Source organism: Ischnura elegans, chromosome 6, assembly GCF_921293095.1.
Source record: "Ischnura elegans chromosome 6, ioIscEleg1.1, whole genome shotgun sequence".
NCBI classification, from domain to species: domain Eukaryota; kingdom Metazoa; phylum Arthropoda; class Insecta; order Odonata; family Coenagrionidae; genus Ischnura; species Ischnura elegans.
In genome coordinates, this window is record NC_060251.1 from 5,647,443 (window position 1) to 5,671,841 (window position 24,399).

Genomic DNA, 24,399 nt, shown 5'->3' on the forward strand with positions numbered 1-24,399 from the left:
GCTTTGCCGCTGCGAACGCGATATCGATCGAAACGTCGCCGTGGGTCGATGGCGTCATTCGCGCCGTCTTTCGCGTCGCCGTGGGAACGAACCGTGGAGCAGACGAGAGAGAGAGAGAGAGAAATCGCGAAAACAGAAAGAGGGAGGGGTGGGAAGCAGAGGAGAATAATAATCCCCCATTCCGGATTTCGGAACGGTCTCTCTCGGGGGGGTTTCCCGATATATTCACTCAGATCCCTTTAACTTTCGACAGCAACACTTCCGAAGAACCACGATAACTACACTGAATGCCAGAACTATAGATATTACCACACATAACAGAAAATATCCTCTGAATTGCTCAATGCACGTTAAGTTGACGATATTTTTCCATCCGACAGTTGGCATAAACTAGGATTGTATTTAAGTATAAATTCACTACATGCATATAACTTAAATATTTTATTATAGAATAAAATAAAATAAAATAACTTTGCTTTATGCCAGACTTTATTTTAAATAGCACGACCCGGGTTTTAGAATCTAATGCTACCATGAGGTTTTAAAATAAAGTGCGGAATAAAACAAAGTAATTTTATTTTATTTTTATGAGGATGTAAAAGATTGATTTTGATGTGATTATTACCTGGAAATTAATTAACACATGAAGTAAGAAATTTTGAGCGAGAACGGGCTCGTACACTTATGTTTTACCATCGATTGTTTCATCGGCAATGATAGAGATTTATATCTTCACCGTCTCAACGAAAAAAGACTATTTTAACTATTTCGCTGATGAGTTTATGAAGTCACGAACTCATGAGAAGCAGGTAAACACTTTCCAACTATTCCTTGGCCTTGCGCATGGATCTCGCGTGGTTCACAGTTGCTTAAACCCTTGCGAGCGATCCCTTCCCTCAACTAAAGATTCCCCTGAACGATCTCTGATATATCTGACGACTAACTCACGAAAAGAGTGCGGTAAATTTCCTGTCTATTCAAATTTAAACGCAAGAGAGAGAATGAATGTACGGGGAAGATTTTTTATCGCAATAACTTTTGTATCCTTTCCATCTCCTCGAACTACAATCATGATTTGGGAATTTGGGTTGGAATGAAGACAAGCTTGTATGAAATATTTCATTTCAGCCTTAGACAAAATAAATATTCATTAAAGAAATAAATCTTATCAGTTAAGAGCGCTACCGACCTCTTAAGCGCCAAAAATTTTATTAATATGCTTTATTCTATTCTTCAAATTGGTTGGCAACAACCAAAAAATAACAAAAGAAAAATCAATTTCGATAAAATTAGAATGATAATACAAGAAATACAGTAACTTGACGTTATTATACGACTACAAAGCCTCCACTGGGAGCAAAACGGTAGTAAAAGTAAGCAGCGAATTTCTTCCCGCGAGATATAAGGTTGAAACTGAAAATCTGTCGACTGAATCCTACTTACAACTTGAGTGATACAGCAGTTAATGGAACATCAAAGTTTTAAGTAAATATCATTTTTACACTTAATTTATTAGAGGTGTAACCAGAGTAATGGAGTAATTGTAGAAGACTTGCACCAAATAGTATAAGTCCATTCTACACAAAATGGTGGGGGAGTTTTATCCATTGTATTCTTTTGAAAGTGTCACCAAAGTGTCGAAATTCGTCATGAATCACTTCGAAAACTATTGTGCAGGAGAAGACACAAACATTTTTCACCCCTGTTCAAAGCCCCAGTGATTTGAAAAATCCGCCGCGATCATTCCATTCATGACGCAAATAAATCGAAGTCTATTTCTAAATAATACGTTAAATTAAGTTGACTTCATTGCAATGCAATTCAAAACTGACTTCAATCAAGGCTATCCCCTATCAGAATGTTTTGCCAGAACAACATTGTTATCAAATGAAGTTAATTTATGTGGCCAAGAGGCCTGAGAATGAGGCAAAAAACATTTACTTCTCAATATATATTCCAAGGGAATTAGAAAAACATCAGCAAAGGGTGACGAAAGTTTTGTAAAAATGCGTGCGAAGAGGAAGAACGTAGACGAGTCGAGACAAGTGCTGGCACGTCGAAGTAGGATAGAGAGAGAGTGCGATGGACGGAGAAGAGCTAGTCGCGAAGGGAGGACCTCGTTTAAAGACGCTCAAGAGAGCACGGAACGGATAATAAGTGGTAGTGACGAACAAGACATAAAGGGAAGAGCAGTACATGACTGGGGCAGGGGAAGGATGGAAGTACCTACTAGGAAGTCTCTTACAGTTAACTAAAAACTGATTCACATTTAATTAAAAAAATAGATATCCGTAAGCATTACTCTCAATTGTGTTTTCAAGACAAGTAACAAATAAAGCAAACTAATCCTTTGATCGACGTTTCGCAACAACTGCTTGGGTATCATCAGGGTTTGACAACTTTAAAGCGTATAAATAGTTTCTATTTTTACAAGTTAATTTAAACTTACAGTTTCGTTAAGCTAATAAAACTTAGGGACTTGTTTCCAAAGTATTTAAAACAAATTCTCAAGCCCTGAAAATCTCTAGAATAAATTTAGCAGAAAGTTGGCATGAGTTTTGCTTTATTTTATCAACGGCTTGTCTCCAAAACACAACAAATTGATATTATTAAAAAAAGGTCAAGAAATATTCATCACCATAAATGACTACAAGCAACCAACCGTTTACAATAGGTTTGTATGGAACATAACCAGCTAAATTCATCAATCACCTACACCCGTTTCACCATCAACACAGTAATTTCCATTATGATTAAGGTAAAAGACTTATTTCTTTTCATTCTATCAATAAATCTTTTCTCTTAGTAACGCTACCCCGCTGCCCTCTGACACTGTTTTCAACATTCCCTCCTCGCTTAGTACTCCCTCCATCCAGGCCTTCTGTCTTCTCCGTATCTCATCTAAAAGCTGACACATCTAGTCCACCATGTCTAGCACTTCTTCACTCCTCTTCCTCTCCGTCCACTTCACCTTCTCCATTCCTCTCCACACCCACATCTCGAACGCCTCCAGTATTTTCTCATCCTCCAATTTAAGCACCCACGAATCCGCATCAGCTCTAATTATCCTATTGAGACTCTTCACTACCATTTTCCAAATTTATACACAAATATACTATAATAATGAGCAAAAATAACTGGATTTCTGACTATGCAATGAGAGGACAGATATCCAGGTAGGATTTCTTAAAGAGGATATGTTGAGAAGAAAAGCAATTCAGTATAAATCGCGAAAATCAAGAAAGCGAAGCGGTAGCATCGTTTACAAAACCAGGCTTTAAGTGAAAATGAACATACTTGGTACGTAATGTGCAGAGAGTTCGGTGGGAGATGAAAACATTTCAATATCCTTACAGTTACGAACACTAACTCGTTATTTATGATTTTCATGTTTTCATTTATTTATGCTTCAAAATTATCTCCCCTCATCTGCTTGGAGAATCCAAACGGAGGTATTAGAAGAGAAATACGCTCCACTCAAAATATTGATATCAACAACGATGGGACCCCAATGTTTAGCGATGTTTTACGCCTAACCACTTCTATAAACGATCAAGTCAAAAGGCGTACAAGTTCTTGAGCTAAATTAACACTAAAAACAAAATTATTCAGGGATGAGAGCTAATTCCACGAGCCAAAGCTGAGATAACGTATCAATAAATTTTTACGCCATTTCCAAATGAAAACGTTATTTATTCCACGTTCTTAGCAATCAATTTCTTTATAATATTTTTAGTACATAAAATTATTTACATTACGAAATAGCATAGGTTTCAAGACTAGTTAGCTGGGAAACTTGAATAAAACTACAGAAAACAAATGATTTTCGTATCATAAAAGAAATATCTCGTCCAAAGACATTTTAGTCTCAAATTTTCACACTTTTTACGCATTCAGCCACCTCAGCACAAGGTGAAGGGGATACAGCAGTTTCTCAAGTAAGGTAACATTTTAAAAACGCACCCTTGTCTTGGCTGAATTAATGTGAAACCATTAAAAATCTAATGAAACAAATTTCACAAGAAGAGACACTTTCTTCCCATAAAAACCTTCCCATGCTTACACTTCATTGTCAGACACTGGCGTGTGCACTTGGAAATGTGTTTTCAAAATATGAAAGTATATTACTTTAAGTTGAACTCGCAACAATCTCTTTCGTTGGGAAGCAAAAACGTTACCGAAGGATGATTCACTTCACCATTACCTTTTTCATACTTTAAATTCCCAGTCCAGGGAAACCAGGCTATCACATTTCGCGCCCGTTTCAAAACGACTACAAGCTATTATCCACGCTACCCGCATGCCTTTATCGCAAGCGCTTTACCGCGACGCAATTTTCGGGGAGCTCAAATCGACTATTTTCCTGGAGTACGTAGACTGCGAGTACTTGTCCTCCTCTCGTAGGGGTGCTCGAAAAAATAATACTCTCGCAACACTTGCGACACCTCTCTCCACGGAAAACACTCGAAAGCAGGCGAGACGTGTTGACGACTGTGGCGCTGAGGGCAGGGTGCGGGAAACGAAGGAACGAGAGAAAGGAATAAAGCAATGAAGAATCGAGGAAGCGAGATTAAAAAAAAAGAAAAAGAATTCCGTGCGCAACTCTGTCTCTCATCGCATCGAAAGACGAAAAGTGCAGGAGAGGAGGCTTCGTTGGCCGGGTCCCCTCTCGGATAAAAATAAAATAAATAAATACATATATGTGCAGATACCTACGTACACGGGCTCTTCAAAATTACAAGTGCCAAGACGGCAATGGAGCGAGGGAGTTTTTTTTAAACACTGTTATCGCTTCCCCGTTTGACTTGGAGGGTGTGTGAAAAAAATAAATAAATAAACAAGCGAAGCCTAGCAACGGCGGGCGTGAATGTAGCCGTATAGTTTGACGCTCCAGACTCGATTATATTTTCGACACCTAGACGGAAAAAAAAGAAAAAACATCCACGCCCCCACTCCTCTTATCGGCAACCATTCAAGCTATGCATATTCAATATTTTACCGACTCGCAGCTTCGAACACTTGGCAGCTCAAAAAATCTCCACTCCACCAACCCACGAAAGGGGAGACGATCTAACGTCTAAGTGTAAAATTTTCGGAATAAATAGATCATGGCTTTTTCCCAAGAGCTTGAACGGTGAAGTGGATGAGCTACACGCGAAATTATTTTTTTTTTCAGGACGACGACACGGATATGAGAGGAGTTTAAAATCAGGACAGGAGCTGAATACATGGAATTAAATATATCTTGAAAAAAATAACACAATAGCTGGATGAAATTTCGATGCGTGGCAAGTTTTTGAAAAACGGAGAAGATACTGCGTTAGGAGGGGAAGTTTCTCTCAACTGTACCATGGATACGAGGTACATACGTGCGACTTACATTTGAACAATAGGTCGGCATAAAAATCTACCGACCGCAGCAAGAGAATTGAGACTTGAGTTTGAACGCTCATAAAAATCATCCCCATCAACTTTTTACGAGGCACGATTTTTATTTCCTACGTGAGATGATGTACACCAATTGGTAATATTTACTAAAGGTACCAAGGCTTTACTTCCTTTGGTAACAATAGTTCTTGTTGCACGCGCTACCATTTCCTTGGTGCTGGGAAATAGCTTGAGTTTTTCTTGACACGAGTTGTAAAATCGTTATAAAATCAGTACAAATGTACAAAGGTACGGAGGACTAGCATCCGTTGCTTATACAATATTGTTTCATAAATAAATACGATAACAATTTTTCTAATGCCGAGAAACATACGAAAGGAAATATTAATGCCAAAAAGCCTTACTCATTGACATATATAAATTTGGTAAAGTCATAATGCACGCTTCAAGTTGGCCAATTGTGTGGGCAATTACAGTTATTATCTTTGCCCTATAATGACAGAAAAATTGAACAAGTTATGCGAAATGTTTGCGATTTTAGCTCGTGTCCTTCGAAAATTTCACTGAAGCTATGGAAATTTTCCACCATGGACCGGATAGTTTAACCTGTATTTCTGTATTCTGCGTCTCGAATTCTTTATAATATGCTTTTTCTTATAATAAGGACTGCTTTCAACCGCATGTATAGAATTCCTTTTCGATTAAAGGCAAAATTTTTGTCTTCCAATGTACGCTGTTCGCACATATAATATTATTAATTTTATCTTTATATTTCAAATTATCAACTTATTTGATTGAAATTATACTAATTTCTATAAGGTTTTTCTTATGTTCGCCATAATTCATTCATAATTTCTATCGAACCTTAGATGAATTCGTACATGAATGATTTTGCATTACATATCCTTAAAGCTACCTAAAGCTCAAAGGTAAAGGTAAAGGTAAAAGCTCTAAATTCAAGTTCTATGTATTTATTAATGGTATATGAGCAATAAAAATATATATAGCAATTGAATAATAAATCCAAGTATTTCGATGCTATTTTAAGATGTTTTCAGGATTTTCACCGCATACATTTACTTGATTCGACGATAGCTTTGCTTATTTTGGCAAGAGAAAGTCCGCTATGAAATTTGTCCGACATGGTTCACTGAAAGTTGATAGAAAGAACCACAGAATGGAGTGCCTTATTTGGTTTGAGAAAGCACAAACGCTAATAACAGATAACCTACTGCAGTATTTAAGATGATAACCTCAATTAAATAATTTTATATCCCAATTAAAAATATTGCATTTCCAAAAATAAAATAAATAGCATAATATTTTAGCACTTGCCATGCAACTCAAAGTCATTCAATCGTGAATTATCGCTTTTCAGATCAGAACAAACGAGCATAATCAATCAACTTAGACGTGAACATGAATCGATTTTTGTAGCCAACAAAAAACGCACAGAAATGGTTATTGATACATGATACCATTAATGAAAACGTTGGCTCATTTGTAAAAGGTTTAATTTATTCAATGACCCAATCACATCAGGGTGAAATGCAACATCAAATTTTAAAATTAAACATTTTGTAATTAAGATTCGCAAGGATGACCAGACTTTCCAACACAAATATAACTTTATTAATTCCACGTTCAATTCAAGCACCAGCGTATGGTCAAATTATACAAATTGTGAATAAAGAAAATTATACGGTGGCGCAGTGAAATAATGATGCATGGAATACATTTTGAAATGGAGGTACTAATTTCATTTTGTGCATTTGATAAGTGAGCATTAAAATTCCGATAAAATAGATAAAGAATAAATATTAACTAAAATTTCCATCAATTGAGAAATTGATAATCAGCTTTTTACAACCAATACAGAATAAATAGTCACTGAAGTGTATACAGACGGTTAATAATTACTACAAAAACCGTAAGGAAAGGAAGCAGGAATACACCACAGCACTATCTAATCAGAACTATCTAGAGGTAGAGCGAAGTGTACTATGCAATTCGAAAAATCACCAAACGGTTTGCGTCCAAAGGATTATCACATCCGATAAAATCTGATAAAATTACAGGGGAGGCTTATAAAGGCAATGTAAGGGAAAGCTATTCCAGAAATTGGTGTCCTTAATGAGATGCCCTGCCATCAGTAGCTGGTCGCGATGGGACATATAAGCTTGCCAATTTCGGCTAACTCGAAATTTTATGCATAACGAAGACACATTAAACCATGTCCTGGGCATGGAAAATTTTGATTACTCCACTTTTATCGCTCACTGTAGTCTGATTCTCATAACGATAAGCCACGCTTCCGTCAGATTGCTTTTGATCGCCCGCTATCACCATGGTGAGCACTCAGTCGAGTTGAATCGCTTCATCAGAGCCGAAATGGCGAGTCCTACACCCTGTAGTACACAGCCTCAAGTAATTTCTGCCAAAATTAAGATGAGATACAGTGAAATGCTGTGAAAGAGATGCTTATTCAGCCATCAAAATTATTACTCATCATTATAATCTTAAAAGCGACTTCTCAGCGTAATTATAACCATATATTCCATCGTGAATACTCAACTCCTTTAAGCGAGTGAGACATCGTCAAGATCGAAGTAAAATTAGCTAAGACCATAGAGAGAAGTGTAACATTTGAAACTCTTACCGTAGTAAAAGTCATTGTAATTACAATTCCCAACAGTCTCTCTCGGCAAGACAACATTTGCCATTATTTATTGCGTACATCCCTGCAAAAACCAACCAACAGGCAATTTTTTCAATCAAGGGGTACGAGAAAAGATTTCGTATATCTTTGACATAAAATTAAGCTGAAAATACTCGCAAATCTTACGCTAAATCTTTGAATCAATCACTTAAACACTCACAATTTCCATCAAAAGAAATGGATTTATCATGATTATTCTGTCCAAAACATTTTTTCTTGCCAGTACTCCCAGTATTAAGGTACTCTAAACTCATAAACAACATACAAAGGCTAATCAGGCTGGATATTTACAGAAATTAAAGAAATTACATTCCTAACCATACAAGGTTTACTATCTCTATTATGACTGGAAATAAAGATAGTCCACAAAGTTTAGACACCTAAAAGTTGAGTAAACATTTTAACCATTAATTAATTTCGTAGTGATAACTAAGCTTCAATGATATGCACCACATTAGACAGTCATGTTATGATCAAAGGCAGAATGTTTATCTTCACACGATTTCTGCTTCATAATTTCACTCATATTTATCGATTATGGGTTCGTACGTAGAGAAAGAGCTTTTTCCCAGGAAAGTTGTATGATTCCACTATTTTGAATCAGAAATAAACTCTAAATTTTATGTCTTAGCTCAGAAATATTTATTGGTCATGAAAAAATCTACGGCTACTGTCCTTTCTTTCCATAACTACATCAAAAAGCCATTACATTAGCAATTTCAATAAAAATATACTAAAAAATAGATGATGAGGAAAGAACAGAGTCCACTTAAGAAGTTTTTATTGCTACATCAACGCAGCAGCAATAAAACCCCTGCCTTTGAAAATTGAAGACGCATTGCACAAAAATTGTCCCTAAAAGTAAGTATCGTCATCAAAGGAGGCAAAAAACATTTCCATTAGAGCAGAGATTCCAGCTATTTTTGCGACTCTACGCCAGTATAATGAGGAGCTACAAGTACTTCCTTAGAATACTAGAAAACAGTAACATATGGAGATTAATACCTCAAAAGCTCAAATTAAATGATAAAATCCCCTTTAATACCAACCACGAGGAAAAGTAATTGAATTACCAGAACATACACAGAGGCTCCAAAAACCATTGGCCTGTTTTCAAAGCTTCGACAGGATGCTAAATATTAAGTAAGGATTAAAAGTTTCAGAAAATATCGGATATAGTACTATTTATTTTAAATAGCAACTTCATATTAATTTGTTGTCCTTGTTTGATAGAACAGTAGTTGATGACGAAAGAATGAATTGGCTACACTTTCACCGAAATGGCCCGAGCGGATTTCTTTCCTGAATGTAGCGTGGATGGAAAAAAGTAAGAGTGCATTGAAGATTTTGAGGTTGGAATTTATGATATTTCAAGTATTTTTTTATTTTACATGCTTAGATTCTACCGGTGAGGGAACTTTTACGTGAGGTGCTATTTCCGAATCACCTTGTCCTGTTTCTCCTCCTAAATTGGACATCCCTTCTTAATACAAAATGAGAGCTAATTCAGTCTATGAATAAATCCTATTCGCTTCCCCCTTACTCCGATTACTTAACGTAACATTCTCACCACCAATTCCATTTTCAACATTCCCTTCCCGCTTAGCAATCAGTAGAATCAAACAGCCGTTATGCATTATGTGATAAAAGTAGTCGCGCTTCGGCTAACGGGACAGCATCAGAAAAATAAAATATACACAGCCAACCCCGATGAAACACGAACCATGATTATCTAATTAAGGAGATAAAAATACCAAAAACTTGTATTGTAGCGATCGCATCACGTTCAATTAAAAATTATTGCTGAGAATAGATAGCAATTCATGAAAATAAACTGATATCCGTAAAATTTCGAAAGAAAATGAGGTCTCCTACTATTATAGGAATTGTGAATTATATGATACATTAAAAATGTAGGAAGTAGGACAAGATTTATACTCCTTGAATAACCACGATGTAATTATACTGTGTCGGCGGTAAGTATTGTTAATTTCCTTTTCATTTCTTCGCAAGGCTTTCTGGGAACCTTGTTTACTAAATATTACTACCACTAGCATTTTATATAACAAGTTTATTATAAAAGGATTCTAACGTTTCAGGTTGGTTTCCATAGAGTGCTTAGGAAGAATTCCGGGAGCCTCCCCTTACATCATGCACTTCCCTCTTCAGTGCACAATAAGACCTACTACCTTTCATTCTATCTAAAAATCCTATTCTTTTCCTTCCCCTCCCTCGTTTACCTTACATTCTACCCTCTAACACTGTTTTCAACATCCAATCCCCGTTAAGTACTCGTTCCATCCATACCTTCTGTCTCCTCCGTATCTCATCTAAAAGCTGCCACTGCTCACCCACCATGTCCAGCACTTCGTCAGATCAGACTCTTCACTGACCTTTTCTTTAAATTCTTACGTAGCGAACCTCCCTGAAGCTCCTTTCTGTTCATGAACGCCTCCTTCGCTAATGCAATTCTCTTCCCAATATCCTATTGTTTGAAAATTGAAGGGTTTGATAACATACCAATCCCTAAATTACAAAAGATAACATTTAAACCGAATTTTCCTTCGATATGTTTTTCAGTAAGCTATTTTGGGTATAAATACCAATAAAAAAACCAATTAATGGGAGGAAATCGATACAAGAACATTTTTAATGCCCATCGTACCACGACGTCGCAGCATCAAAGCCAAAATTTCAATCGTTAGATTTGCAGCTTCCGATATCCTGTTTTAATTTCACGCCAGCCCGCAATCCTCCATGGTAACAGGGAGTCAGGGCCGTGATTGGCATATTTCACGACGAACCGTAATTTGCCGACGATACCCCATCTTCCTCACCCCCTCCCTCAACAATGCCCTCGGCATAATCGAGGGGCGGTGGAATTTTAATGTCGCGGCCAACCCACCCTCCCTTCCCGCCAACCCGAGCACACTCAAAGGGAAAAAAAATACTCACTCTCCTACACCTCACCGCCGTGGGTGCCTCCAATCAGCTGTTCGTACGGAAGAGGACGCGTCGCCACGTGGCTACATGGCTGAATGAGTGCAGGGTTGTCATAAAAGACTGCTTCGGTTTCAGTAATTGATAGGAAGATAGTAGGGATAGGGTGGCAGAGATTTTTCAGAGGCTGACCGATCCCATAATCAGATTCAGAGGGAGGCACTTCAAGGGCAGCACTCCCTCCTTCGGATGGAACGTTGAGCCAGGACTGGCTTGATGTGTTTGATTGAGACACATTCAGATTGGTTACACGAAGCTCTCCACTCAATTCTCCTATCAGCTAATATTTTCACACGTACGTATTTCTTTTCCTTTACATCCTTCTTTACTTGTTGATGGAGACTTTCGTGGGGTGGTGCAGCATGCGTAGCAAGGTTTTCGGGTTGACCTCCGCGTCGTTTCATCTTCATGACGACAGTTTCGCCGGCGTTGCAGCTAGCATCGTCAGGTACGAAGTGTTTGATGCAGGTTTTTGCCAGTCTTATATCGGCCTTGGTTTGAGCTAGGTGCGTTCTGATTGGTCCGTTTGGGTAAGAGTCTCTTCCAGGTGTTTGAGAGCGAATAGCTGTCCTTCCTGCTGAATGTGGATGTTTTCGCTATTCCGATAGCCTCTCGTATGAGACGGGGAAAGTAATGCTTTTCTCTAGCGATGATTTTTGCACTTTCAGTGTCCACATTGTGTGTTGGTCCTTCCCATACGTGCTCGGCGATAGCGGATAACCTTGCTACGCATTCTTTACTTGTGGCATATATTTTATTCGAGGTCTTCCTTTTCCGTTCTAGCTATCCTCTTTTCCCTCGACGATTGTCTTCATCAGGCCATCATGTCTCATTATATGGCCCATTAGGTTATTTTGCCTTATTGCCAAGGTTTTCATGGGCTTCTCATCACTCCTACTTTTCTTAGGAATTGCTCATAATTTACTCGACCGATTCCTTTGATCCTCATCATGCTTCTGCAGCACCACATTTTAAAAGCCTCCATCCAAGATTTCTTCGCCGTTGTCAGGTATGTGCCTCCCTAAACTTTCTATAAACAGTTAGTTGTAATGATATAAACAGCCCTATCTGCCCGTAGAAAATTAATGCGTGCCTTCCGTTAATAAAGTGTAAAGTGTCTCCCTTCCTCTCAAACCTTCCGTCTCCACCATGCACCATGCATGTCTCAAGCAACAGCATGCGATAACAGCAGATTCGAAATTTGAAGCCTCCAGATTTGGGCCTCACTCTACAATTCACAATTAGGCCCACAAGAAGCGAACACTTTTTTCTACTGACAGCGTGATACTGGAATTTTTTCTTTTACTGATGAAATGGTAACGAATAGAAGCCAGATCGGTGCCAGCGGCTACACATTTGGTTCCAAACTTGTTCTGTAAGAAGTATACAAGCGCTAAACGTACATCAAAAGCGTCAATCAAATATATCAATATTATTAAATGATGCGAATAGCCGAATAATTACCCCCGGAAGCAAATCAACCGCCAATTGGCTCCACGTTATTCACCCAGAACTCCCAAAAGAAACCCTCAGCAAATTCTCCGCACAAACCACAACCGGTCGACCTGAAGAAACGTATCGAGACCACGAAAAAAAGACCCCCACGCGGCGCGCTATCATGAATCCAAAAAAGGGCAACAATGGAAGATATATAAAGGGATAGCAACGGCGGAGAAGGGAAGAAGAATAAAAAAATCCTTTCGGAAATAGGGTTTGGGAGAGAAGCGGAAAGGGAGGAATTTTTTCCAGGGCGTCCTTTTCCGGTGGCGGAATAATTTGGGCTGGCGTCGCACACGGGGGTTGGCCTCGTTTGAATTTCAATCGGGGAGGAGGGAGAGTCAAGAATCAAGGGTATATAGTGCGGTGAAAAAGAAGAAGGGGAAAAGAGGGACGCGTATCAATGAATTCCCAACGCGGGTCCCTTACCACCAACAGTGCCTTACCCTTCGCCGATAGTGCGGTTTCATCGAATCGCCAATTTTTATCGGATGGCCACAAAATTTAGGATATTTCATTATTTCAGACCAACAATAAAACTGTACTAAGACGTAAGCTAAAAAAGACAATCAAAATAAGCTGTCAATCAATATGAAAATGAATATTAATATATATTTAAAATTTAATAGTTTTGGCACACACACCGTTTAAGGATGGGTTCCTCGCTGTCTTCAGAAGCCATGATAAGACGACAATGAACGAAGGAATCAACGAACGTCTAGGCAACCTGTCAGAAAATATAGCGAGTAGGTAGGAGTTTTTCCAGACAAGCAGGGCAGACCTTGGAAAGACGACGAATAAAGCAAAAGAAAGTTAGCTTTTGATGAGCACCATTCCCCTCTCAAAAAACACCCGCCCCACTAGCCCATTCTACGGAAACACACCATGCATCCTTCACATGGTGTCTATTCAACAAAAACTGGGAATTCAATAAAAATCTACTCAAGCCAGTTTCCTCCACGGGAAAGTGAAAATAAAAACGTTTTCCTTGAAAATGGAGGTAATTGAATGGAAAAAAATTACAGTTCCACAAATGGGCCTACAAGGAATAAAATATGCCTTCAGGGTAAGACATTTCCGAAAATAATATCAGATGGACTCACGCCCAATGAGGTTAGGTAAGAATGTTTCCGTTTTTTTTACCTTATAAAAAAATAAATCAAACGAATTCTTTTGTTTTCCATTTCCCATGCTCCACTTCCTGAAATTTCCAGGGCAACTCTTCTGTTTTATGAGGTACTCAATGTCTCCTTTTCGCCATTTCTCGCTTTGCACTGAAATTCAAGCGAAGTTTAAGAGCTGTCAAGATTTTATACCGCCTATCACAGCAAAATTCCATAAAAGAAGGATAATTAGAATTAAACTGAATAAATTGTGAAACTTACACTGTCCCACCCAGTGAGTCAACCAATAAATTTGCACAAAATGTTCAATTGACTATAATTTAGAAGAAATTAGTTTAAGAAAACTACCAGAGCATTTTAATTTCGTATAAAGTGGGGGAAGCTGCAATAAGCAAACACTTAGGGTGGTAACACTAATAATAATTTACAAAATAGCATTCACACGCTCATACAAATGATGTGAACTGAATATCAAGTGATAGGATAGGGTGAGAAACGAGAAGGTTTATCGAAGAAGAATTGTGGAGAACCGTACAGCAGAGTAGCACTCGGTGGATAGTTGGTGTCACAAGGCCAATTACGTGGCGAATGTAACGGAGTGATGAAGTGGAGGATCCGAGAAAGACCCAAAGGCAAATACTTGGGGCAGATAATGGAGTGAATTATTTATTAGATAACTTAATAAGTAAATTATAAATAAAAAAACATTAGAGAAGGCAAGGAAGTCGTTTGGGAAAAGCAGAAATGGAAGGCTGAATCTTAGGATGAATTTCAATGAAATAGTAAGCATAGAATTATAATGAGGCCTACTTGCATGTACATAAATGCTATTCTTCCACTTGTTCTCCTGGGGTTGAGCATCGTGCCTCTGTATATACACAGCCCACATCCAGATAATTCTTCCACCTTTTCCTTAGCCGACCCACACTTCTGTTCCAATAAAACACACCACTGTTGTGCCTTATGGTATGGACAATCTATAAAAGAGCTGAAGTTCAAGGAGATATGCCTGCATTTCAGCATAAGTGAAGCCTTGTCAAGTTGGTCCAAGATGCAAATACCCGAGCGGGACGCCAGTCTATTAGCCTTCTCAAAGGCGTGAAAAGCTAATATCTCTCCACAGCTCAGCACAGTATGAGCAACACCAAAGGCGAGGAAAGAGCGACACTTAATTGCAATTAAATACGAAAAGAGTGAAAATATACAAGGATTGTAGCACTCCGAAGATTCAAACGTAATGGAATATAAGTTTTCCATATTAAAATTAATACTTGAAATTTTGCACGAAGATAAAATGTTTTATGACCCAAGTTTCAATATTGAAAGATGATGCAGAAATATTGAAAGCTAGAAACTTTTTCAATCTCACTGTATCACCTTTGAAGATGATGTAGGAAAGAAATGAAACCTAGGCCGTAATAAATTTTATAATATAGCAAAATTGCAAGTACTAGTTTCAATACAACATCAACAACTCTCTCACAAGGGCTAGTTGAGCAGCTTATTTCGGAACAAATGATAGCAGAGGCAATTGGTAGCACTAGTGTTGCTGTCATCTTTCTCTTTCCCTCCGCCGACGATCCAAAACAGGGGACACAGAAGAGAAAGAGAGAAGGAGAGAGAGCGGTGTTTCGGAACGCGACGATGTGTGATGCGTGATTGATGCCCGGTTCGTGCTCCGTGTAGCTAATGTCTCCATTCAGTCAAGAGTGAAGGGAAAAGGTTCCGGTGAAGAAGAAGTCCACGCGTAGCGGGGGAAGAGAAAGAGGAGCTGGGAAACATTTGCAGGCGCTTCTTAGGAGTGGAGACGTTCATTTCCTCCGCGCCCCCCAACGGCTGATGAAGGCACTTACATTTAGTTAGCATCTCTCGCTCTCCGGCGCATAAATGAATATTAGGGTCCGGAAAGATGGGGTCATGAGGGGAGTTTTCAGGCGCCTACAACGGCCGTCCATTTGGATTCATATAGTCGGGCGGTGGCAGATGTGACGCCCGTGGGGAAAAATCGCGAGGGCAAGACGGAGGCAATGCCGGAGACTCGAGGGCTATTTTTTTTTACTTTTTAATTGGACCAGAAAAATGGACGTTTCTTGCGACAAATTTCGAAATTCCCTCTTGCTATTATATAATCAAATTTCTTTGAAACTGATCAAATTGACGAGCCTTTTGTGAAATACTAGGCTTTGGTTGTCACTCCATCAAGAAAATTCAATTTTCGAAGGTAAAATGGCAATGAGTTGACTTAGGCGATTTCAGGAAGATGTACGCATATAAATACCGTAGTAAACTACATTAATATATTTAGAGGTGGTGGATGTGATGGAAAAATTGTAAATGCTGTGGGAAATTCTAGACTTCTACTTAAAAAATGTTGGGAATCTCCTCGCTATGTTACCTCATTTTTCTTCAGAAATGATTATATTGACTTTTTGTGATAATAGTGGCTCTATGTGGCATACGCAATTGTTGCTACTTTGCCACGCAAATTCATTTTAGAAAGTAAAAACGGCCATAATGACCAAGAAGGAAGAGAAGAGCAAAGTGGGAAGTTAAAACCTTGAGAAACTTTGAAGTCGCCAAAAGGAATTACTGGAAATTTGATGCTGATAAATAATGTAACAAACTGAAGGAAATAAGTGTTTGGTTTATGATGACTCCTTCAAGTATATGATACAATAATCATCTTGGGATATATCTATCATTTCCACTCATAAAATTCTAAGTCTCTTCTAGCTTATTTATCCTTCATGGTGTTGCAAACTTATCTAGCAAATGATCAAAGTGACTAGCCTTTTGTGACATACGCTATGGTAGGCACTATTCCTCGCAAATTCATTTTTTTTAAAGTTCAAACGGCACTAAACTTACTTTTGCGATTTCAGGATATAGTATGGCTACTAATACCGTAGCAGAGTGGAGAAGAAGGCAGTGTTTGTTTTTACGGTGACAATAAACATATTTACGAGGATCATCAATTCTCGCGCGACGGCAAATGAAATCATAAACATAGGAATTGAGGGTGAGTCCTATTTTGTCATTTTCATCGGAAGAGGTGCTGTGCCTCACAAAATATTTTGACATTTGCTTCATATTTCTTTCCGCCCAACTTTCACCGTGTTGTATTTTTCCTAAAGTTTTTCCTGATAGGCCCTCTGATAGAGACAACACGGTATTCATCCACATGAGCTCACTTATCGCAAAGAAAGTGCAACCGTTTTCTCCTTACCCGGGATCCTACGACCACTTCAGGAACAATTGCAAAATGAATTCTGTGGCATTGCTTCGTACTGTTTCGGAGGTATAAACGAATGAAATTGTAAGGGCAATACGTAGAAATGTTTTACTTTCTTTTAAATTTGAATGGTGGCCACAATGAAGGGTTCTGGAGTAACTGAGATTTTCATTTCTAATGGTATCTTCATTGTACCTCACATTAATAAGAAATTACCAAAATAGACCATTCATTATCACAATTCCTACGAAGGCCTTTCATGCAAACTGTCGTAAATTTACTTAATGATACCTCAATTTGTCAGCTAAGAAAAGTGCCTTCCAAGTAAAAAAATCAAATTAGGTATAAAATGAATGAATAGCAATTCAAACATTTATTTTCTTGTTTTTGACGCCTGAAGGTTACTGGCAATCACTCAGACGAACTTTAAGTTTCAAGTCACCTTGAGTTAATGCTCACTATAAGAATCCTTGGATTTTCCCACGTAAATTTAAACATTTTTAATTTCACATTATTAAACGGGCATATTAACGTTAAGAGGAATTAAAATAGCCCACCTATACTACTACTGACGTAAAATTCCAGAGGAATATAGTGGAGTTTTTCCACACTGAAATAACAATGAGCAATTTTTCGCAATGCAAAAAGTATGAATCGGCTGCATTTGCCATCATTTGTACCATGAGGATGGAGTCGTTACACTCTCCTGAGGAAATGAGTTGAAATTTCACCTAAATATATCACATGATTACTAGATACAGCCATACAGGAGCAAAGTACCTTAATATTTGCACAATCCCAATCAGAATAACTAAGTTTTCTTTGAGGAAATGGGTTAACGGAACCAAAATTTAAACATTCTGCGCCAGGATATTTCGACAAAAAATGAGGAACCTACAACCTGCTAATAAGCGAAAAGGGTCGTCCATGAATTTCATTCGCGGCTACGTTCGCTTTGAAAGAGGATTTATGGCGCAATAATCGGCCAATCATCAACCCGCGAATCCGCCCTTTGAGTACCATCAAAATCCACTTGGCGCCCGAGGTACTATTTCATTTACATCGCATGGCGGTTTGCCAACTGACCCTTGGGGAATGGGGCAACGGATATTAAAGGTAGATTGAAATAGCACGGAGCAGGAGGAGGAGAGATAACGAGGGAATTCAGAAAAAAATGTATGGGAGAATTTCACGTAATTAAAACCCATTTCCAAAACATAATTCATACCGTGACCCTAAACTCATTCCACAAGGAATAAATACCGTACGATATTGGTTATCCGACGCATTTGCATTCGTGACATCGCCAGGTCATGGAAAACAGTGGGCTATGATTTATAAAAAATCAGACGAGAGTTAACAAAATGGGAGTTACCAAAATACATACAAGTAATCATGAGAGTAGTTTTAGAGGAATACAGGAATCTATCAAGGCATTCTCAATCTCAGAAAACATTAAGTATCGGTTCAGGTTCCATCATAGGGTTAAGGTGAAAACATATTCACATTTAAAAACGTCTTAGTAGACCACAGAATGGACCTAAGTAACATTAAAAATGCTGAAGCGGATCATATATAAATTAGGCAAAAATATAAGCATTTGAATAGTTCAGAATTATGTGAGAGAAAACATGAATTTGATTGACATATTATGTAACGCGCAATCACCCTCTCCTGAATAAAACTTCTTGCTTACAAGCGCATTTCAGTTAATTTTGCGGGATTTACTGACTGAGAGGAAAACCTTAAATACTAAGAATCACACAAATTTTCCGAGAAAATTCTAAGATACACGGAATGGGATGCGTGTCAACCCTTACAATCTTTGAGGGATTTGATACAAAAACATTTCTGATAGGGTGTGGATGGGATGAGAACTACCAAAAATCTTTCAATTGAAATATAATAAATGAAAGCATTACCAATGTGTACTTGTCGAGCAGAAGCATGCAAATAATTTCAGGTATGCTATAGGGTATAAACTTCAGAAAGTGAAAACAACATGCAGCTATAAAGTTAGATAAATTTGCAAACACAAAAAGCGATTGAATTGGTCATCATTAACTGGGGTTAAAATTGGGTGAACTCACCTCCTCATGCTCTTTATGGAACCTCTCCTTTTTCCTCATCGCCTCCTGGACTTTTAACTGAAAGAAAAAGAAAACAATAATAATATTGTGAAAAATATACATCAACATACATTTTTAAATAATGTGGTTTCCTATTATTTTTTATTGCCTTAATCGAAAGATTATTACTCCTGGAGTACGTATCTCACGCTTTTTAATTTTAAAATGACGATATCTATTTTTCGCGATTAAATGAAAAGTGAAAATTTTCAAGCGCGCGAAAACGCGACGGCTAAGTAGGAATGATGGGAAAAGTCTGTGTGACGTATTTATGGTTCCCGCTGCCGCCCTGTGAGGTGACCTTGAGGCGAGGCTTGACCGCTGATCCGGCGCAGGCTGCTAGCAGGTAACAGAGTACCCTGCTAGCAGGTAGCGCTTGGCTTAATTATGGATATATCTTATCAAAGGAAGGAAACTTTCCGACCTTAGACAATTTTAATAAGTGATTATTAGGAGATGTTTCCCTGAGCTCTGTGACTCATGCATGCATTGGTAATCTCAGACGATGTAAAACTCCTATCCTCTCGTGTAGAAACTATGTCCCTATGACGTGGAGAGGAATCGCATGGGCGCCAATCTGGCCTTTTTCAAATTAGGTTAAAATTGACCATTGCCATTCGTCTAAACTGGGATTTCTAAAACCAAATAATTTGTACATCTTGAAAACCCTAATGGTGGGTAACGAATAGCAATCAATGCGTTTCGTTTTCTTTGATAAAGGAAACTACCCTATTGTAAAACATATGGAAATATGATGAAAAATTTCTCGGGATTCCCATCGGTTGTGGCATTGTGTTATTTCTCCCAACGTTTCAATGGCTGAGTCTGCCATCATCTTCAGGGGTTTACTCGTAATGTTACTTTTTACGGTACTTATTTATTTTTACAATAAATAAATATATAAATAACTATATATAAATAATATAAAATATATAAATATTTTTATTATAAATAAATAAGTACCGTAAAAAGTAACATTACGAGTAAACCCCTGAAGACGATGGCAGACTCATCCATTGAAACGTTGGGAGAAATAACACAATACCACACCCGATGGGAATCCCGAGAAATTCTTCATCAATCTATACGCCGGGATAGCCTAAAATTTTACTTATGGAAATGTGTGCCCCAACAACTCGTCATGAGGAAGGGAAAATGAGCATAGTTAATAACCGATAGCTTTGGAAAAGAATCTCATATTTTCATCCTTCAGTCTATACTACATTGAGGTTTAAGAACGAAAAATACACCTGACTTCTAGTTCAAAATTCTTAAGGTTTGCACCTTCCGTAAATCTTTGCCAAGATTCACCCGATTGGATGGGAGGGGGGAGGAATTATTTCCGTCGAAAAAAAACAATTCCTAGTCGTATTAATCCTATTCCTATTTTTCTGGCGCGTTGAGAGAAGTGCTTCTCTGCTTCGAATTTAAAGCATGAAAAGCTTAATTAGTTTCATTTAAAAGCAAAGCTAAACATAATCTGCGATATTTTGTCTGCAATTTGTCTAATAAAAGTAGCTCTAATTAAATACAATTATTAGTGTTCTGGCTAAGTTCAGTTCCAAGTAAATTTAAGAGTATCGACGGAAAATGTATCACATACGGTCTGCGATTATTTAATATTCCTTACGAACAATATTTATGATAACGTTAGCCTTTTTAAACTCATGTTTTGAGTGAAAACTACCTAAGTAGTTTTTCATATTTTACTACACGGTCACCATGCTAGACTTTGGTCGTTTCCCAAGAATTTAAGAGTGTTATCGGTCTCCTGATTTTTGACGATATTTTTCAGAGTGTTTCAGGTAAATTTAACGAAATTTTTTTAAAGAAGATTTGCGTAGATTGGAGGGATAGGCGAATGATTCGTAATCTGCATATGGCCCGGACTGCGGAAGCTAGGGTAGCGGACAGAGAATAACTGGATGGGCAAGCATTGGACACGGAATGAGGCAAGGCTCATCATTTCGCTTTATCGCCTCTGCTTTTTAACGTGTATGCTGAGGAAATGGTAAGAGAAGCGTGGGAAGAGTTGGACGCTGGAGTGAAAGTGGGAGGAATGGTGTTTGAATCAGTGAGATTCGCGGATGATCAGGCGTTGATTAGCCAGTCAGCGAGGGGACTGCAGGGTCCAGTGGATGCGTTAGACGAGCGGTGCGAGGAGTATGGGATGAGCATAGTTAATCACAAGAAGACTAAGGTAATGCGGTTTTGTAAAGTATCGCGAACGAGGAATGTGAGACTCAAGATAAAAGTAGGTCGAGAAAAACTTGAGCAGGTAGATCAATTCAACTATTTGGTCAGCACATTAGTGGAAAACGGATACAGCAGTGAGGATATCAGGAAAAAACTTGTGTTAATAAAAGAGGCGTTCATGAACAGGAAGGAGCTTATGACACGATCACTATGTAATAGTTTAAAGAAAAGGATAGTGAAGAGTCTGATCTGGAGTGCAGCGCTTTACGTTCATTTAAGAAGGGAAGGGAGACTGCCAGAATACTTGGCAAATACTCCATTAAAAACCTATCTTAATCCGAGTAATACCTTAATAATAACAATATGTATTACCGCCGGTTATTGTTGTAAAATTATGAGAGAAGTAAAACATTTTTTTCATTCATTCAGTCGTCAAATTATGAGAGCTAAATAGTCTTTTTTCATTATTCATCATAGCAAAAATAATCCACCTGAAGCAGAGACATCGAATTTAATAAATAATTTTTATGATAATTTTTACAGTAAAATAGGAGATAAGGAAAAATTAAGGCTAAAAAAAACTTTTACCGCAATCTAGTTTCACGCGTCACAAGCAAAGAAGAGTTTTGGTTTTTTATGAAATGCACACCGACTAGCAATCGCTAATAATCAACACACAACTTACAAAGCGATTCCGTGGTAGTATATCGCTAAGAACGGCCACGATCCAATATAAATATCTATCCTTCATGAAAAATGAAACGCTATTTGCTGGGAACAAATGAAAAATTAAGGGTGCATACGGTTTCAGCTAAAGCAAAAGAAAAATTCTCGGTGTAACAAAAAGCACAAATATTTTGAGAATATAAATTTTGAGAATAATTTTACTTACTTATATCTTACATATTTCATTTTACAGTTCCGGTATCGATTCGATATTTCAATTTTTCACACTATGTTCCCATCATCATCAATTAGTTAGAAGTTTAAAAATACTTTAAACTCTTAATTTCACGGTTTACTGATAATTAAAAATGAGGAAAACTAAATAGTTATGTCATTGATTCTAAGTTTGTTCAAGACCCATTAAGACGTTAAGCAAGTATTCCATTATTCTCATAGCAGCCTATTAGTCTTACGAGAGGTATACTTTTCCCAACTCTGCCGTATTAGATAGGAGAGGAGAAATCATGACGAAGGAAGACTTTTTCGATAGTCTTCTTTTACGCGTCGCAAAGAAAGAGGAGACGATGACCTCTTGCGCTCGCCCTCCTTCCACCCCCAGCAACCCTCACTTCTTGCCCCCAATGAGGAAGAAGGTCCTAACCCTTCCAGACCCAACCTTTGGCCGAAGTTAGCGCCCCGGGCGAGTGATTCAATTATTTCGCCCCGACACGGAGGATGGAAGTAAGGGGGGGTCGGTTCGTGAGAAGCATCCCTTTCCCTCAACCCCCTTCCCCTCCCTCCCGCCCCCAGACCCCAACCCTAAAACCCAACTCGCTGGAAGGAGCCACTTCATCATACATACATACATGAGGAACTCGATCTAGGAAAACACACGCTTTCCTGACTTCTACCTTCCTATTCGGCGAGTGGCCAGGAGAAGGAGTGGGAAAAAAAACATAACTCTGCACTGAAGGCTACATCCACGCACGCTAGAGGAATCCCCATGATTTGAAACACTATTTCCTAATTCTCAGGTTTCAATATGAATTTCGGGGTACTGCTCCCCAAAATACTGTCTTTCAATCACATTCATGCGTTGATTAAATTGAGCCATATGCTGCATCCTAGGCGATTATTTGATTTATGATAGGTATGCTATTGTTTTATCTTCTGGACTAAGATGAGTGGTGTGTCTAGGGGTCAAGTCACTATTAAACTTATGTGGTAAAATATCGTGTGTGTCAAGTAAAATCGGATGCTTTCCCGGCGAATATATTCGAAAAAGGCTATTTGGGCTTCCAGCCGGGTGGTCTGCCTCCATTCTGCCGACGTTTCGGAACACGAGTCGGGTTCCATCCTCAGGGCTAATGGTGAGTGGATGAAGTTTGCCAGCTTATATACCCTTTAATTGGTTGTAAGGTCTAACGTGATTGGCCGGGAGGCAGCCAATCTTATTTTTCTAAGTGCCCGTTTCCATACATTACTTAGTGAATACCCGGCGTCACGGTTGAGGGTGTTACTTGTCAGCCGGATCTCGATGGATTCCTTTACCAGTCTTTCCCAGAATTTATTCTCACGACATAGAATTTTCACGTGGTCCCACTTCACCCTATGGTAGTATTCAATGGCGTGTTCTACAACCGAGGGTTTTTCCGGTAGGCAGAGCCTAAGGTGTCTCTTATGTTCTTTGATCCTGGTATTAATGGTTCTCCCCGTTTCCCCAACGTACACCTGCCCACACTCGCAATGAATTTGGTAGACCCCTGGAGTTTCAAAACCACCAGGATCCTTGATTTAACAAGTAGGTCTCTTAGTAGGGGCATGGTTGGAAAACGGTGTCAATACTGTGTTTTAGGAGGATCCTTGAAAATTTCCCGGACACCTTAGACACATAGGGAATTTTGGCCATAGCGATGGGCTTCGGTCTTTCTTCCTCCTTTGAAAAGCCTTGGTTTGTAATACTCCTTTTTAGGGCCGAGTATATCTCCTCACTACTGTAGCCATTTTGCCTGAAGGTGGTCTTCAGATGTCTAATCTCTTTTGGCAGGCTTTCTTGGTCCGCTATGGCTTTGGCCCGATAAAAAAGGGTGGACAAAACTGCTCTCCGTTGGGTGATGACTTCGTCCATTCAAATAGAGGTCCGTGTTGGTCGGCTTGCGGTAGACGCTGTGACCGAGAGTGACGTCATTCCTTCTATGTATAAGGATATCCAGAAACGGGATTCGACTGGATCGACGGGATCGTGTGAGTCGTTTTTATGGCTATAAAATAACAGATACTCCCTCAAAATGCTTGTTTATAAGCACAATAACGTTATCACCATGCTCTTCTAATGGCACTAACTACTGAGCTTCTTAGATGCACCTCCGTATTCCCTGATGCACACGATAAATTAGACACTAGAAGGGAGAGTCAGCAGGCATTAACAAAGGGATGGGAGCGACCGGA

The 24,399-nt window shown here is 38.6% G+C and overlaps 1 protein-coding gene across 1 annotated transcript in view; it reads right to left on the minus strand.

The window, feature by feature from the left end:
- LOC124160425 overlaps nt 1-24,399 on the minus strand; it is a 262,640-nt gene that overhangs the window by 59,120 nt on the left and 179,121 nt on the right. The window contains exon 7 of the mRNA XM_046536282.1: nt 19,051-19,107. Within this exon, the coding sequence (XP_046392238.1) occupies nt 19,051-19,107 (57 nt within the window). The remainder of the gene's footprint in view (nt 1-19,050; nt 19,108-24,399) is intronic.